Source organism: Mixophyes fleayi, chromosome 1 (genome assembly GCF_038048845.1).
Source record: "Mixophyes fleayi isolate aMixFle1 chromosome 1, aMixFle1.hap1, whole genome shotgun sequence".
In the NCBI taxonomy this organism is placed as follows: domain Eukaryota; kingdom Metazoa; phylum Chordata; class Amphibia; order Anura; family Limnodynastidae; genus Mixophyes; species Mixophyes fleayi.
The window spans coordinates 383,640,933-383,658,731 of record NC_134402.1 but is presented as its reverse complement, the minus strand read 5'-3'; the positions used below and the strand labels follow the sequence as shown (position 1 = coordinate 383,658,731).

The 17,799-nt window shown below is 39.3% G+C and overlaps 1 protein-coding gene across 1 annotated transcript; it reads right to left on the bottom strand.

Moving 5' to 3' along the window:
• Window positions 1–313: 313 nt before the first annotated feature.
• Window positions 314–3,962, bottom strand: FOXD1 (forkhead box D1). The gene is made up of 2 exons (XM_075193116.1): window positions 3,834–3,962; window positions 314–2,242 (listed from the first exon to the last, which is right to left on the bottom strand). Exon 2 carries the CDS (start codon window positions 1,718–1,720, stop codon window positions 701–703), a length of 1,020 nt encoding a protein of 339 aa, XP_075049217.1. The 5' UTR covers window positions 1,721–2,242; window positions 3,834–3,962; the 3' UTR covers window positions 314–700.
• Window positions 3,963–17,799: the final 13,837 nt, after the last annotated feature.

Sequence of the window (17,799 nt, the reverse complement as noted above, 5' to 3'; positions counted from 1 at the left end):
TTTAAGCATTACCATAATGTTTGTATATGTATGTCATTATTTTTTATTGTTTTATTACATATAAATAAATACACATACATATGTTTAATACGGCTGGTTCCTATCCCCCACAAAGTATGTTCTAGGAAGTAAATTTACAAAATTGGAAATAAAAAAACCTTCACTATGTGTATTTTTAAAATTAAACATTTTATTTTTTGAAAAAATGTGAAAAATTTACATTAGCTTGGTACAATAATAATACTTGGCAGTAAAGTTTTTTTTACATTATTTGTTGTAAATAAGAACACTTAAGTACAAAAAAATCCATCAGTCTATTATAATACAAAACACAGGTTAAAATAAAAAAATGAAAAAATTGACAGATGTCTCTGTGTAAACAAGTAATCATTCATCACAAAAGCACTTATTATTGGTGCACTAATAGATATTGGTTGTATTCCTAGAGAATTTCTATGACTCGCCAGACCTGAGAATCTCACAAACAGTTGTTTATGAGAGTAGATTTAGAGTATCTTGCTACTGTGAAGGCTGTTTGCATTTGCAGGTTACCTTGACTTGGTATAAATAACAGTACAGTACATTAGGCTGGAGGTTTGGCTGCTACAGCCTTTCTTGGTTAACCAAATGGCACAAAAAGGCAAAAATAATGCATAACCCATAGAAAGCATCCTACCTTCTCAGTACATGTCTGATTTGTTTAAGAATTTGCAATCCTAGTGGTATAAGGTTCCCCATTTGTAAGGACTGTTCCAGGCTGCAGGGCCCCACCTAAGGCAGCACTAGGAGAGCTGGAGAAAGTCACCAGGGCCCTGGATATAACAGGGACTGCAGAGGCTTTGGAAGAATTACACTGTACTGGGCTCATGTCCCCACCAATAATACTCTCAATGGAAAAGGTGGAGCGGTTCAGTGCTGAGCTGGTCTTGGCAGTCTGCATGGAGGCTGGAAGTGCTGGGCTGAGTTGGTGAGGGTAATAGGTACAGGTCCTGCTAAGATCGCTGGCAGGTGGCATAAGGGAAGGGGCTGGCATGGAGGGGACATTGGCTGGCTGTCTGTGCTGGGACTGGAAGGCAATGAGGGCAGAATGTGGGTGGAAGGGCTGCAGCTGGATGCCATACCCACAGCTGTAGGGTCCATAGCCATAGGCTGCAGCTGGGATGAAGTGCCCGGGGTCCCTGAGCAGCAGCTCTGGGGTTTGCTGTCTCTTAAAGCGCTTCCTCCTCCTGAGAAAGCTGCCGTTGTCAAACATGTCTGCAGACTCCGGGTCCAGCGTCCAGTAGTTGCCTTTGCCCGGGTTGCCGGGCTCCCGGGGGATCTTGACGAAGCAGTCATTGAGGGAGAGGTTGTGGCGGATGGAGTTCTGCCAGGCGGGGAACTTCTCCCGGTAGTAGGGGAAGCGCTGGCTGATGAACTCGCAGATCTCGCTGAGGGTCAGGCGCTTCTTGGGGCTCTGCAGGATGGCCATGGTGATTAAGGCAATGTAAGAGTAGGGGGGCTTCACCAGGGTGTTCTTGCTGGCCGGCTTGTACGAGTCTTTGGTTGATGAGCACTGTGGGGACCTTGGCATCAAGATGTCCTCTGCCACCACCACCTCCTCTTCCTCTTCCTCGGCATAGTGGCACCCCCTGGGCTCCTCGTCCTCCCCCTCACCCACCACATCAATGTCGGTCTCATCCGCCAGGGCAGAGGCATCGGACATCTCAGAGCTCAGAGTCATGGCTTGCAGGGCAGATCATAAGGCTGAAGGGCTAGGAGGAGACCTCTCCTCTCCTGCTCCCCTGGGTGCTGGGAGCCCTCCTCCAAGCCGCTGACACAGCAGGGGGCACAGTGAGCCTGGCAGCGTATCTCAGAGCCTGGGCTGCGGTGTGCTGAGGGTACAGTGACCTTTCCCCCCAGCCCTGCATTCAGGCATGAGCTGCTGGAGAGAGAGAGGACTTGCAGGAGTCTCTGCGAGGCTCTCAGAATAGATTGGGTCTCAGTCCCGAAAAGGGCGGGTCTCCAGCTCTCCTTATAGCAAACAGGGTCCATCACATGGCTGGAACGTCACTCCTGCTAATGGTGAAGGGAAACATAACATACAGGACAAGCAGCCTCCAGTGTTCTGCAGCCGAGGAGAATAGTGCTGGTCCTCAATGGGAGTTTGTCCTCTTGGACTGTCCCAGGACTCCAGTGTCTGCAGATGGCCAGCACTGATGACTACAGGACTCACTCACTGCACATCATTCATGGGGCATGTTAGCTGAAAACAAAAAGTACATTAGGCATGACTAGTTACTCATAAATGGTGTGCGTGTGCCCTGTATATATATATATATATATATATATATATATATATATATATATATATATATATATATATATATATATAGTTTTCACCTATATTTGACACTTAATTATTAAAGTAACAACCCTTTTGTTACAATGAAATATTATTATTATTATTATTATTATTATTATTATTATTATTATTATTACTGTAGTTATTAGTTGTAGTGCTGTTGCTGCTGATATTGTTATCGCTAAATGTTATTTATACTAGAGTTATGGCTCAAGTAAAATAATGTATTTCCAGTAGCTAATATACAACATTTAAAGCACAAACATGTACTATGATTCTAACTCCTTTTTGACATACACCCCACACATAATCACATATAGATGTCATAGCTTTATATAGATAAATCGATACACACACATTTTATATATACACACACACACATATATATATATATATATATATATATATATATATATATATATATATATATATATACGTCTTCTGTATATACATATATCTGTATACACTCACGCTATATATATCTACGCGCATACACAAACACACCATCCATACATTTCTATGCACTATCTATAGGCTAAAACAAAATAAGTCAATAATAAGTTGTATATTAATTTAACAATATCCACAACAACACTCCATAGTAACAGTCCAGGTAATGTTCTGCACATACAGATCTCACCCAGCAGAGCCGTGTTATACTCCGGGTGTAGTGGGACTATGAGCTGATACACTTTGCTGCTTCTGCAGTGTCAGAGCACTCGCTATCTATTCATATCCTACGGTCTTTAAATCCCCTCAGTTATATAGGTTGTGACATCCCTCATATTTTTAAGACTTTCCCCATATTTCTCACAGGTACTTGACCAATTATAAATAGATATAATCCTATACCAGTCACAACCTGGTTAAAATACTATACTACCCAATATATGGCTGCATTTAACTTAATTTTATAGTAAACTGCAGCATTCTCTTTATAAAAAAGTTCATACAGATATCCACTTCTCATTGTAGTAATAAAATGATAGTGCTCTATTTATTCTGAGCTTGAATTCCCACAGACACAATGGAATATGCACATAATTACTGAGATTATATATTACCGATAAAGCTAAAAAAGACTATCAACATAACTTTGTAATAAAAAGACTAAGCATTTCACCTCATTATCCAGTATATTTGTGTTGGTAGGTAATTATATTCATGTTATTATTTATTTAAAAGTACATTAAGTTTAGCTGTTCCATTCTGTGATATAGTGATAACCGATCTATATAATATTACCTTTAATAAAAAAAATAGATAAAATAATTTCTTATGAATTCGTATTTTTACACCTTTTAAATATTTAAAGGCGTGATATTGCGTCAAAACGTTGAATACTGCAATAAATAATTAGTAGATTTCACATATTCATCGCTATGCTGTAATATTGCTCTCATGTAAAGCATATTATATATATATATATATCTATAGAATTTATAATACATACGTAACCAGTGACATGGATTACACCCTGTTTAATACTTACGAATTTGTTCATTATTTAAAAATCGGTTGCTGAAATAAAATGAGTAAATGCAGAGAAGACTTATAGCCTTGTGAACCGAAACACGGGTAGGTAACAAAGTTCACTATAATACAGACATGTGCCTCGCACAATAGACCTTTTCCTTTTAAAAAAAATAAATGCAGTATCTTCCTAATATAAACCACTTGTCGTATCAGCTAGATTTAATTGCTGTATATTATGACTGTAATATACATTCCATGTATGTAGCGAGACATTCATTTTAACGAATAGGAAAATTACAGCCTTGTAATAAATTCAAACGAGTCATTCATTATCTTTCCATTCTCACTCTGTGGAAGTTGTAATCGGTGATTTGTGCTAGACGCGAGCGCCACCTCTAGGGCATAAGTTATAATGATCGTCAGCTTTGCTTAACCTCTTCAATACCGGAGGCAAAGAAAAAGTTCAACTTGATATATCAAGAACACTTATTAGTAAGGGTTATTTATTCCCAATCGATCTAGGATTCCCTTTGGCACTTGGTTCTCAAGGGATACAATTCTCAGTAGACATACCTTAACAAAGATAAACTGTTTATCCCTTGTATGTGTATCACTATCATCATGGTTTATTTTTAAGGCTTCACAAAACTCTGCAGCGTCCACAGAGTTAGAAATCAGAAAATTCAATTGCATGAAAAATAGAACATTTAGGGACAGTAGAATGAGGAGGTGCAGACTAGGGACAAAAGGTGGAGAGAGAGCTTTGCTGTGGGGGTTTACAGTCTGGAGGAGAGGGCAATGTTTAGACAATAGGAGCTAGTGGGACAGAAGCTGGTAGAACATGCAGAAGGAGTAGTGTGTTTATTATTTCCAATCATGGATCTCTGTCTATAAAATATTATTGGATTTTAATTGCATCATGATACCTAGAACTTATTTAAATATTATTAGTTTTAAATAAACTCAAATAAACTCAATTCCAATACACCGAGTAACCTATTGGATTGTTCCAATTATACCTTGGTACTCATAATGCATACATTAGATTAGGAGGACACATTTCAATTTACAAAAAAAGACACTTTCCTTAACACTGCTGAGGATACTAGACCCCTACTAATATTTATTTTAAAATTCTGAAGCTTAGAAGGAGAGCACATGACCTTCTATTTCATGGTACCTCATCATCATCATCATCACCATTTATTTATATAGCACCACCAATTCCACAGCGCTGTACAGAGAATATTTGTCATTCACATTAGTTCCTGTCAGAATGGAGCTTATATCAGATTGCCACTATACAAAACAACTACCCACATGTTTTAGGATAACCAATAGTCCTATTTTCTATCCTATATTTTATAGCCAGTGTTGCACTATTAGGAATAAAGCCTCATCAGACTGGATACTCTGTTGTTCTTGTCACTCAGGGCCTCATGTAGAGTTGGATGCAATTTATGCATAAGGAAATTACATCCAAGAAAAGGACACATTTTACATGGGTATGCTGAGCCAGACACATATAATCTGGTGATCATCACTATAAGTACATAACTTACACTACTGACCAAGCAGCCACAAGTTTCCTGTGCATATGCTTCCGAGTCTCATTCTACACAAGTTGCATTTACTCCAACACGCCCATATATGCCCCCAGCCATAAGCGCAAGATGCAACTCTGTCTACATATGGCCGCAAATGTAACCAGTGCTTTGTGGGCATGCACAAATGTAACCAGTGCTTTGTGGGCATGCACAAATGTTACCAGTGCTTTGTGGGCATGCACAAATGTTACCAGTGCTTTGTGGGCATGCACAAATGTAACCAGTGCTTTGTGGGCATGCACAAATGTTACCAGTGCTTTGTGGGCATGCACAAATGTAAAAAAATGCTATTTATAATACGCTCAAAATGCAGTTTGCATTCAACTCTACATGATCTCCATATTGTGGGCGTTAGTCAATCCACTCTAACCCGCACATAGGGTACTTAGCACCCAGTACCTTCATATGATCAAGATATGTATGTATGTATAGATATTTATAGATTGTGACACGGACACCCTTTGGGTGATACACACATGAACAACTTCTTGCTTATCAGTTTTATTGCTCCACAATAAAGCAGCAGACACTTCTATATGGATGACAACAGGCAACCTAACACTGACTAGTCATAGTCCTCCTGTCTAGACACCGGCCACTGCCTGACATCAGTCGCCCTGCACCTGTGGCAAACCACTCCCTTTGTCACTAATTATATATATATATATATATATATTTATATTCAGACTTATGATAGCTATTTAGCACACAACTTGATGGTAAATATTTTAAGGAAGTCCGAAAAGATGTTAAAGTTTGTTGTCGGCCATCCAGGGGGTTTGTCAATACTTTGCCCAATAACAAACTAGAGCCGATGATGTAGTTGTGCAGCAACCACTTGTTGACAACCAGAAGTAAACTACGACCTGGTATTCACACTATTATTAGGTAGCAACCCACTGTTTGTATTTTAGAGTACCATACTTCATAAATCCTGATAAAGGATCCATTGGTTCTCATTTGAAATTGACTAAAATCTTTTTCAATATAATTAGATTGGTTGCGACTACCAGAACATATACCAATCAATCTATTCAAAGCAATCCCAAATTTATAGTTATAGATTTTTTATATGGATTTTTATGCAAGTCAGATCAATAGTCTCATCAACGCCATATATGTAACCCTTGAGGATGCTGCAGTTAGACTTGAGCACCCAGGGGCTACTAATCACAATTGCATCAATAAGAGAAGAGATGGATATTGTCATTTACCAGCCCAGGAAGAGAAACTATATCTCCCACAAGGCTACTGTGAAAGGGGGCGGATCTTAACAAGACTGAGAAACCAGAGAGCAGGGGAGGAGGGGAGAGAAGAGCACCATGAGAGAGACTGAGCTGCAGAGCCGTAACTTAGAATTCTAGCACCTGGGGCGAAAAAGACAAATGCCGCCCCCTAGCCGTCAATTTGAACCAAACTAACCTAAAATATTCATAAATTGTGCCCCCCTTCAGCGTTGCGCCCTGAGCGGTCACCCCTGTCGCACAGCCCTAGTTACGGCCCTGCTGAGCTATGTGACAAGTCCAGATAGGTGACCCTAGGCAGAAAGGCACTGAATTGGTGGTGTGAGCAGAGAGAACAGACAGTCTGCAGAGATATCAGAGCAGAGTGGAGTGGTGAACAGAACCTGCTGGGAAGTCACAGTTTGAAGCTGTAGGAGGAGGTTTGCATGCACCTCTGAAGAAGGACATTTTGCAAGTCAGCAATTTTGGAGATAATTAAGTTCAGACCTGTGACACACACTGGTACAGATAAGTAACTGGCTAATTTATCTTTTATTATTCAAGTGGGGTTTGAACTATATCTGGCCACAAGAGCTGAAGAGTCAGGGATAGATGGGTTGGCAGGTAAATGCGCACCAAGGGCTAGATTTACTAAGCTGCGGGTTTGAAAAAGTGGGGATGTTGCCTATAGCAACCATTCAGATTCTAGCTATCATTTTGTAGAAGGTACTAAATAAATGAAAGCTAGAATCTGATTGGTTGCTATAGGCAACATCCCCACTTTTTCAAACCTGCAGCTTAGTAAATCTAGCCCCAAGTGTTTGTCCAATCAGCATTTGAGCTTATACCACAAGGTGATCCTTTTGGTGTTAACATAAAGTTTTGGAACTATAAGTCCCAGGATACAAATAATAAAGGATACAAGTTGAGTATTTTACAGTGGTTGCTGCAGGAGGGTTTGCACACTGTGACTGCTGTACCTTACTGCAAGTGATTTGGGCAGCACAGTGGTCTAGTGGTTAGCACTTCTGCCTCACAGCACTGGGGTCATGAGTTTGAATCCCGACCATGGCCTTATCTGTGTGGAGTTTGTATGTTCTCCCTGTGTTTGCGTGGGTTTCCTCCGGGTGCTCCGGTTTCCTCCCACACTCCAAAAACATAGTAGTAGGTTAATTGGCTGCTATCAAAAATTGACCTTAGTCTATGTGTGTGTGTATGTTAGGGAATTTAGACTGTAAGCTCCAATGGGGCAGGGACTGATGTGAATGAGTTCTCTGTACAGCGCTGCGTAATTAGTGGCGCTATATAAATAACTGATGATGATGATGATGATGATTTAAAGACCTCCAAAAGCTGCAAACTGGAAACATGATGCTTCCATGCCATGCTGGCATCCATACAGAAAAGCCCCGACTTGCAGTACACTGCTCCATTTGTGTGGTATGTCTGAATACTGCTGATGTGTGTGTTTGGCAGTACATTGTAGAGCTATAAGTAAAAATATATACATTCAACCCTTGAGATATTCCCAGTATCAGGAGCCGGTAAGGTTAGCACCTGATATATTGTTCCAGTATATAAGGTTGTAGCAATTAATGTTTATGTTGTATGCTGTTAATATTATTGATTTATTACGATTTATTGAGTTAACCTGGTGTTCGCAGTAAGAAGTGGTGCTCAACTTTCATCCACACTGTCTTATTACAGTATTGTATTGTTCACATTATTATTTCAAATTATACTAAAGTATATTTTTATATAAAATGACAAAGCTGCATTTAGGGTTTCCATTTCATAGATGTGCCTGGCTGGCTTTTTCAGCACACAGTTTGTCACAGAGTGGTAATACTGGGCAGGGGGTTTTCCGAATCTCCTCCTGGTGTATCTTTAGAACACCCCCCGGAAGAGAAAGCAGCGATTCAGGTGGAGGCACTGAAAACCAAGTACTGAGGTAAGAAGCGTCTGCATCATTCACTATACATACAACCTCACAAGGCATAATACAGAAGGGGGTGTTACAAATAGATGAATAAAAATGAAAAAAATAAAATGAATATGAAAATAAAAATAGTTATAAAAATGAAAATAAAAATAGAAAAAAATAATAAAAACAAAATGATAAATTATATTCATTTTTATTTATAAGTATTTTTTTTTTGCATCAATATTTTTATTCAAATTTTTCAAAGGTATACGGGGTACAGAAAAAAAAGAAAGGGGAGAGGAAATTACAAACAAAGGGAAACACATGGGGGTTCCCCACGCAGGGGGAAAGGAATCACTCAATTAAACTTGAAACTAATATAAGGCACACAATATCAATAATGCACATTTAAAAATGAAAGGAGACTACAAAACAATGCACTCATAAGGAAGAGAAACAAAAACAATATTTTTATTTGAAGAATTAGCATGATAATATCCCACCATTCTTGAAAATGTTCAGCCTTATATTACATCGGCAATTACTGGGCCTAATACTGAAGAAACAATATCTTCCTTGTAACCTTACATCTAATAAGAGGGAAACTGACAAATCTTTCCATATTAATCCATCCTACAGACAATTGAGATTCTGTGGGAAATCTATTACTAGTATTGTGGGGAATTCCTGGGACAAAAGACATCAGTTCTCTTGAGAGGTGATCCTAGTAACTTATGCAAACAAACGGTTTATATAGGTTATTAAAAGAATTATTGCAAAGTATTGCAGTGATTTCCTGTTTGCCCAATTCTGTACTCTTTACAAAAAGTGCATAAATCAGTTATAACACACACTGCTCACCCAATAGTATTAGCCATGAATTCACTCTTCCACCCAATTTCTACCATCATAGACTGTTTTCGTCAATCTGTTGTTAATGCCATGTTGGATTGCTTGAAAAATATCTCTAACATTGAAGAAGATAAATGGTCACGATGGGCATTGACAATTTGTATAGAGTACTTTAGATTTGACAAACATTATTATCCAGGATTTATTGTGTGGCCTCCTCTTTGGCTAATTTTTAAGTAACACCCCCTCACACTGTCCCAGAGAGAGGTGTTGCAGATATGATGTGTGCAGGCCCGGCGCTCCCATTAGGCAAGGTTAGGCACTTGCCTAGGGCGCCGGGCTCTGGAGGGCGCCTGGAGGGCGCCAAAAGAATGTAAATTACTTTAAAACTGTGCGGCGACCACTGACCATACCTGTCAGGGCCGCCACACAGCATTTAGATGCACGGGGGAGGGGGAGAGGCTATTGCTCACCACCGCCGCCTCTCTGCTCCGTCTCCTCCCCTCCACTCACTAGTGTCAGTGAGTGGAGGGGAGGAGACGGAGCAGAGAGGCGGCGGTGGTGTGACAGGGATGTGGGTAACTTACCCTACCAGGGCACGACTTTGGAAACTACCTTGAATCCACACAGACCTCTCAGGAATAACATAACACAGTAGGGAAATAAAACCCACTGTGGTGCATTTATTAAAGAGGGAGGTAATGGGGAAATGGATTTTAATGTACAAAATGCAATTCTCAATCACAGTAGCAATGCATCTTATCAATCACCTGACTAATTGTGAGATGCATCTCATAATTCAGATGCATTCAGATTATATGTCCCTACAGTCCTACCACTCTGACAGTCACAGTTTACCGGCCAATCTAAACCTGTAAATAAACAAAAAAAGCAATTAACAAAGTAGAATAGACTGGAATGTAATATAATTTGTATATAATGGAATTGTACTAGATCAAACTTCATCATTACATCCCTTCAAGATAACTATAGCATATCATATGAGTAACACACAGGGCTGACAACTCAATAACTAGACGTTGAGGCAAAGGCTCCTCTATACATGCAATGAGGTCAGTTTGCTCCTCTCTTATACTCACATGGAAACCTTTCACTCTGTCTATCTAATGCAAACAATATAATCACAATAAGGAATGTTTGGTAGCATTGGTGCACTCAGATGGTAACAGGGGTTACATGAACTTGCCAGCAAATTATATTTATTAAGTGGATATCTTTTACTGTGCTCCAGAAAGGAAATACTAACAGGCTGAAGTTGACAGTGTCCTTATATAATGAGGAAATATAATATTGTGATTATTCAACTCAGAATAGGAATGGTCCTCCACTTATGTCACAGTCTCTGTGTGATATAAATGTATATGTATATCAACTGTGAGCACACTTATCTGTCACCATATAGGCAGGACACTGGGTAGGATTAAGCAGTAATCAGCATGGACCAGACCTCCTCTTGCTTGCTGTCTTCTCTGCTGTACCCAGGTTGTGAGACTTCCTCTCTGGCCAGGGACTAGATTTGAATGCCCCAACAATAGGTGTTCACTGGGCTCACCCGGAGTTTCACTTGCACAGGTTCATTGTAAAACATGTCCCTCATTCAGGACGCTTTCAGCAAGTTCTACCTCTCTGTCTCTCTTCCAGGCTTCTTCACTGGTATCCTTCTCTCTACCAATAAGGCATGTGTCTCTCCTAGGTGTCCTGTCCTTCTCTCAATCTACACCTGCAGGCCAGCGCACAGAAAGGGTACTTACTACCCGGTCAGATTTCAGGGAGTGATCTGGGCAGAGAATGGAAGTATTGCCATAGTGAATTTACAATGTGGGCGCATGCAGCCATATCCATCAATACGGCTGTGAAAGTAACTTGTCTTTCTGCAACAGCTCTAGGGCTAGTCTTAATAAATCCCCATATACTGATATCTTTATCTGTAATCTTGTAAGCTTTTTATCCATAATGCTTGAAACCATAAAAAAAACCATAATATTCCAAGGTCTAGTAGTTGTCCAAAAAAAAAAAAAAGTATTCCACAGGTAGTTGCAAATAATCTTCTTTTCTTCTGCCTTGCAGCTAAAATAATCCACAGGATCCTGCTTGGCAAAAATAAACTCATAAACAGCACAATGGTAAACCATGATGCTCTATGGAGGATCAACCCGCGCATAATGAGATATTAATAGACTAGAGGTCGATTTATAGGCTGGGGTTTTCATCATCATCAACATTTATTTATATAGTGCCATCAAATTCCGTAGCTTTTTAAAATTGGGGACAAACACAGTAATAAACAATACTGGCTAAAACAGACAAAGAGGTAAGTGGGCCCTGCTCGCAAGCGTACAAAGTCAATGGGAGTCGGATACAAGAGGTTAAATCTACACACTGCATATTGGTCCAGCCAGATTGCATCAATGGGAGCATCTGCAGGGCTGTGATGGATCCCTTTTGGTATACTGCAGGCTTTTTACCATTTTGTTGTTCCCCACAATAGGCGTAGGATGACAACTATTTATATGCCCTATACATCTTTATCCGTGAATATATTCCATATCAGGAATTGATCAAGATGTGTGGTGTTATTACAGGAAACTCATTGGGATAGCTCCAGAACTACTTTCTTAGAAGTAATTGATTTCAAGAATGAATTTACGAGTAAATAAATTAGTAAAGGAGATGTTATTTGGGATCGGGAAGGAAGATATGTCTTGATGGACATTGTTATTAATGGTAAGAAATGTACTATTCTTAATAACTACGCACCAAACTTTCCTAACCAAGACTTCTAATTAAAGATCTCAACTTCTGATGCAATGTACCTCTCACAATTTGATTGTTGGTGGAGATTTTAATATCATAGATAATCCAGAATTAGATAAATCAGCTACACCTACTTTAAAACCATATTTGCATAGAGAAGGTATCCATCTAATGAAATCTCAGCATGATATGGTGGATCCATGGCGACCTTTCAATCGTAATGATAGATCATATACTTACCGTTCAAAAGTTGATTATTACAAAATCTTAAAAATGGAGATTACGCCTGTTCTTGTTGATATTTATCAAAAAATTCATAGACATCAAACCTTAGTGCCAAACTTTAATGACGCCCACACTATTTTATTACTTAAGCCAGAAAGGGATCCGGAGCTTATTTGTTGTTATAGGTCAATCACGCTTCTTAATCAAGACTTTAAGCTTATTTAAGCATATTTTACTAGGGTGGTGTCTCTGTGGATACTGCACATGTGCAAGCTTCTTATCAGTAAAATACCAATAGAAAGTCCAAAAAATCATGTGATTTCCCAGACCCTTGTTTTTTGGTTAATAAAAGCTAGATAACTGTGACATAACTCCGCTTCTGCTCGGACCACTGCAGGGGTGCCGAGTACTCTGTTTGTTTCCCAGTTTGTTTATTCTACTTTTCTTATTAGAAAAATGGAGCCCTAGAATCATCAGTGACTGAACATATATTTACTGGAAACATTTATTGGCAGCTAAGTATCACTTTTTATATACTTTTGTGTTATATTTACTCTTTGTATTATATTCTTCACAAAAATAAACTATACACTTGTTAGACAGCCTTAGTATCACGTGTTACTAATTCACTGTAACCCAAACCTACCATTTCCACTGGGAACAGGTATCATCTTCTCTTATTAAAAACACACAGAATATTGTTTTAGGTTAGGTGCAGAGAAGGCCTTTGACAAGGTATCATGATCCTTTCTGCATCGGATTTCGGAAATCCATGAATTTGCTGTTTTTTCTTACAATTTATAAAATATCTGTATAATAATCCATGTACAAAACTTATTATTAACAATAAAATAGGAGACATAATATCTATGTCTAGAGGTACTAGACAGGGTTGTCCATAATATCCATTATTATATAATTTGGCTATTGATCCCCTTATTCGTTTTCTTCAACACTGGAAAGTTTTTCAAGGTATATGGGTTAGTAAATTTGTTATTAAACTTACAGCATTTGCAGATGATTTGCTCTTATATATTTCTAACCTGCAGTATTGTCTTCAAACTCTTCCGGATATGATTAATCAGTTTCCATCTCAGGGTTTACAGTTAACATAGATAAGTCAGTGTCAATGGCTTTGGGCCCTTTTAGACAACCTTTTTGTGGAGGATTCCCTTTGAAATGGGCTAATGTCTAAATTAAGTATCTTGGGATCTGGGGCGGATCTAGAAAATAGGCCCCACCCCCTTTCTAACTTCTGAGGCTGACAGAACACAATCAGAGCAGCCGGGCAGCACACTGTCACTGCTGAACGGACGTCCACATAGCGTGGATCGATTGCCCCGATCGCCCCCCCCCCCTGGATCCACCACTGCTTGGGATAAACTTACCTAAAAATATATCAGATTTATATAAACTTAATGTTGATCACGGGATCCACCAGGCTACAGCTGAATTGAAGACATGGCAACATCCGTATCTCTGTTTTGTGGGTAGAGTAAATCTGATCAAAATTATTACTTTCCCCAATATATTATATTCTGCTTTTTGGAGGCTCATTTGGAATAATAAAAAAGCTATGATAAGTTTAAAGATTTTACAAAAAACTAAAGAAGACAGAGGTTTAAACCTTCTGAATACAATTTTGTATAATCAGGCTGCTATTTGCAGATATATTGGAGTCTGGCTAAAGCAACAGGATACATATAGAAATGTTATACTGGAACAACAATTTATTCCACATCTTGGCTTTAAGTATTTTCTTACATATGCCCCACTCAGATCTTCCTATTGGACAACTCTTTATTCATTACCGCATGGCAAGTATGGCATAAGGATCGGTCTGAATGGGGTCTACAACAAAGACACTCCCTGTTTATACCTTTCTTAGGTCATTTGGATTTTCAAAAAGGTAGAGCATCTAATCCATTTCGTAGTTGGGCTCAAGCAGGTATTAATTCGGTCGAGATTTTACTAATCCAAATCGGAAAAACATGTTGTCTTTTTTGGAGATATATTCTTAATTTGATTTTATTAGAATTCCTTCATTAGTAGTCTATCAAACACAACACTATGTGGCTTTTATGGTGGACAAGCTTTCACCAGAGGACTGAGACAATCCTCTTGACTCTGCCCTGTTTGATACTAGATTCACTAAAAAAGCTTTATTAAATTTGTATAAACTTTTGCGCATTCCTCACTATTCTATTAATAGACAAACGGCAGTGTCACAATGGCTGATATGTTTTCCACATATACACATCTCTTCTATTCAAAAAACCTTCTTGGGCTCTAGTCGCACGTTAAACATGAATATGTACATCAAAATGTTTTTTAAAATCCTTTATAGAGGCTATTTGTCACCTGCTAGAGCTCATAAAATTGGTATCAGTAATGCTCCTAAATGTCACCAACCAGACGCTTCTTTATATCATTGTCTATGGGATTGTGTATACATAAAAAGATTTTGGGTTCAAATTAAGATATGTGCCATGACAGATTTAATTCATTTTGTTCTGTTATCTCCTGAATGGGCGGTGTTAGGGATATTAGATAAATCTCTCAAATGTACTAAAGGCAACAAGAAAATGCTTCTCATTATTTCAGCAGTTGCAAAAAAATGTATTTTACAATCTTGGCTTCACTCCCCTTCATTAACACTATTTAAAGAGAAAAAGGAGTATATGTTTAAGATGGATTGGATAGAAGTTTATATTTATAAAGAGAAGCAAGTGAAAAAATTATTAGAAATATGGGAGAGTTATATAAACTCATTATTGCCTAATATTCAATATGAAATTCGCCAATGTTTTCAATTTACAAAATGATCTGAGAGTAGAATATTGGTGGAGGATCCTCCTATTGATATGTAGAAAGCCACGTCGTAGGGATGAAAATGTTTGAAAATGTATGTTGAAAATGTATGGGGTCATAAGACCTCTGTGGATAATATATTCTATATATTAAAATGTTAAAATAAAGGAAAAGATAAAGTTTTTGAAGTGGGTCATTACTGGAATATGAAAAATACACTATAAATGACATGTTAGAATGTAAAGTTTATTTATATTGTGAGTTCAATAAAAAAAAAGATAAGAGGGGTGTACTTTATTTAAATTTTAGGTTGTGGTACTACATGGCTCATAGGGCCCTGGGTGTTAGGGCATGCTGACACTTGTGGTTCTCCAAGGGCCAGCAAGCCCTGGCTGCCATGATTATCATCATCATTTATCTATATAGCGCCCACATATTCCGCAGCGCTTTACAATTGGGGACAAACAAAGTAAGGTAATAAACAAACAGGGGTAAAACAGACAAAGGTGAGAAGGCCCTGCTCGCAAGCTTACAATCTATGGGACAATGGGAGTTTGATACATGAGGTGAAGTCTACATTTTGCATTTCGGTCCAGCCAGACTGCAAAGGTAAAAAGTGATTAATAAGCTAAATGATCCCGTCACACAGCAATGTTGGTCAGGGGGTTGTTGTCTTGTGTGAATTTTGTAACAGGTGGTAATAGGGTAATCTAGTGAGGTTAAGAGAGTGGTACAGGAATACTATAAGCTTGTCTGAAGAGGTGGGTTTTCAGAGAACGCTTTAAAGTTTGTAGACCAGAGGAGAGTTTTATTGTGCGAGGGAGTGAATTCCTTAGAGTGGGTGCAGCCCGAAAAAAGTCCTGTAACGGGGAATGGAAGGATGTAATGAGGGTGGATGTGAGACACAGATCCTGTGCAGAACGGAGTTGCCGAGTTGGGAGATATTTTAAAACAAGAGAGGAGATGTATGTTGGTGCAGCTTTGTTGATGGACTTGTAGGTTAGTAAAAGTATTTTATATTGAATTTGGTAGAAAACAGGCAGCCAGTGTAGAGACATACAGAGTGATTCAACAGAGGAATAACGATTTGAAAGAAAAATCAATCTAGGTGCTGCGTGCGAAATAGATTGTAGGAATTTGAGTCTGTTTTGGGGGAAGACCATAAAGAGGGAATTGCAATAGTCAATGCTGGAGATGATAAGTGCATGAATTAAGGTTTTTTGCAGTGTCTTGTGTAAGATATGTGTGTATTCTGGAAATGTTTTTTAGATATACGTAACATGATTTAGATATAGAGTCGATGTGGGAAACAAAGGATCACACCTAGGCAACGAGCTTAAGAGGTGGGGTTTAAGGTCATATTATCAACAAAGATAGAAATGTCAGGTATGCTCTTGTTGGAGGGTTGGAATATTATTAGCTCTGTTTCAGAAAGATTGAGTTTGAGTTGGCGAGAGGACATCCAAGATGAAATGGTAGAAAGGCATTCAGTAACACGGGACAACACAGATGTCGAGAGATCAGGAGAGGATAGATAAATTTGGGTATCATCCGCCTACAGAGAGATGATACTTCAATCAAAAGGAGCTTATAAGATTTCTAAGAGAAGCAGTATAGATAGAGAACAGCAGAGGACCTAGCACTGAGACTTGCGGTACTCCAACTGATAAAGGAAGTAGAGCAGAGGAGGATCCAGAGAAATTTACACTGAAAGAGTGTTTAGAAAGGTAGGATGAGAACCAGGATAGAACAGTGTCCTAGGGATTGTAGCATCTGTAAGAGAAGAAAGTGGTCAATGGTGTCAACTGGAGCAGAGAGATCAAGGAGAATTAGAAGAGAGTAATGGAGTTTGGTTTTAGCAGTGATCAGATCATTGACACAGTCTCTGTGGAGTGTTGAGAACAAAAGCCAGACTGAAGAGGATCCAATAGATTGTTTGCGGGAAGGAAGCATGTGAGGTGAGTGTAGGCAAGTCTCTCTAGAAGCTTGGAGGGGTACGGGAGCTGAGAGATGGGATGGTGATTTGAAGAGAGTTTGGGTCAGAATTTTGTTTTTTCAGAATAAGAGTAATACCTGCATGCTTGTGTGAGAGCCGGGACCAGTGTTGCTAGGTAGCATTTCCAGCTGGGGGGCGATGCCTTGGTGACATCATCAGGCAATACATCAATCACAAGACGCCCAGCCATAGCTCTGCCCCCGCTATCCTGCTGGGCTTTTCAAACAGGAGAAGGAGTGAGAACATAGGAATAGTGTGCAGCAGCAGCAGCCACAGCACACAGGGGAGACTGGAGAGCTGTGTTTTCCTGCAGAGAAAGGGAAAAACAGCATCAATGGAGTGCCCCAATACCAGAAGCCACGAGGGAAAGAAGCCTGTACAGCCGGTCCACGGGAGGGAGCAGCAGCAGCAGAGCTCTCAGCGACCAGGAAGGAAGAGGTAAGTGCTCTTTGTCTGTGTCTGTGCCCCAGCATAGTTTCAGGCCTCCTCCCCTAGCTCTCATCCCTAGTCTCCTCTCCCTTAAACTTAGCCCTCAGTCGGATCCACAGCCACTGCCCCTTTGGCCAGAT

Coding starts and splice junctions, on each gene's coding strand:
- FOXD1 (XM_075193116.1), bottom strand. CDS start 1,720: ATGACTCTGAGCTCTGAGATGTCCGATGCCTCTGCCCTGGCGGATGAG.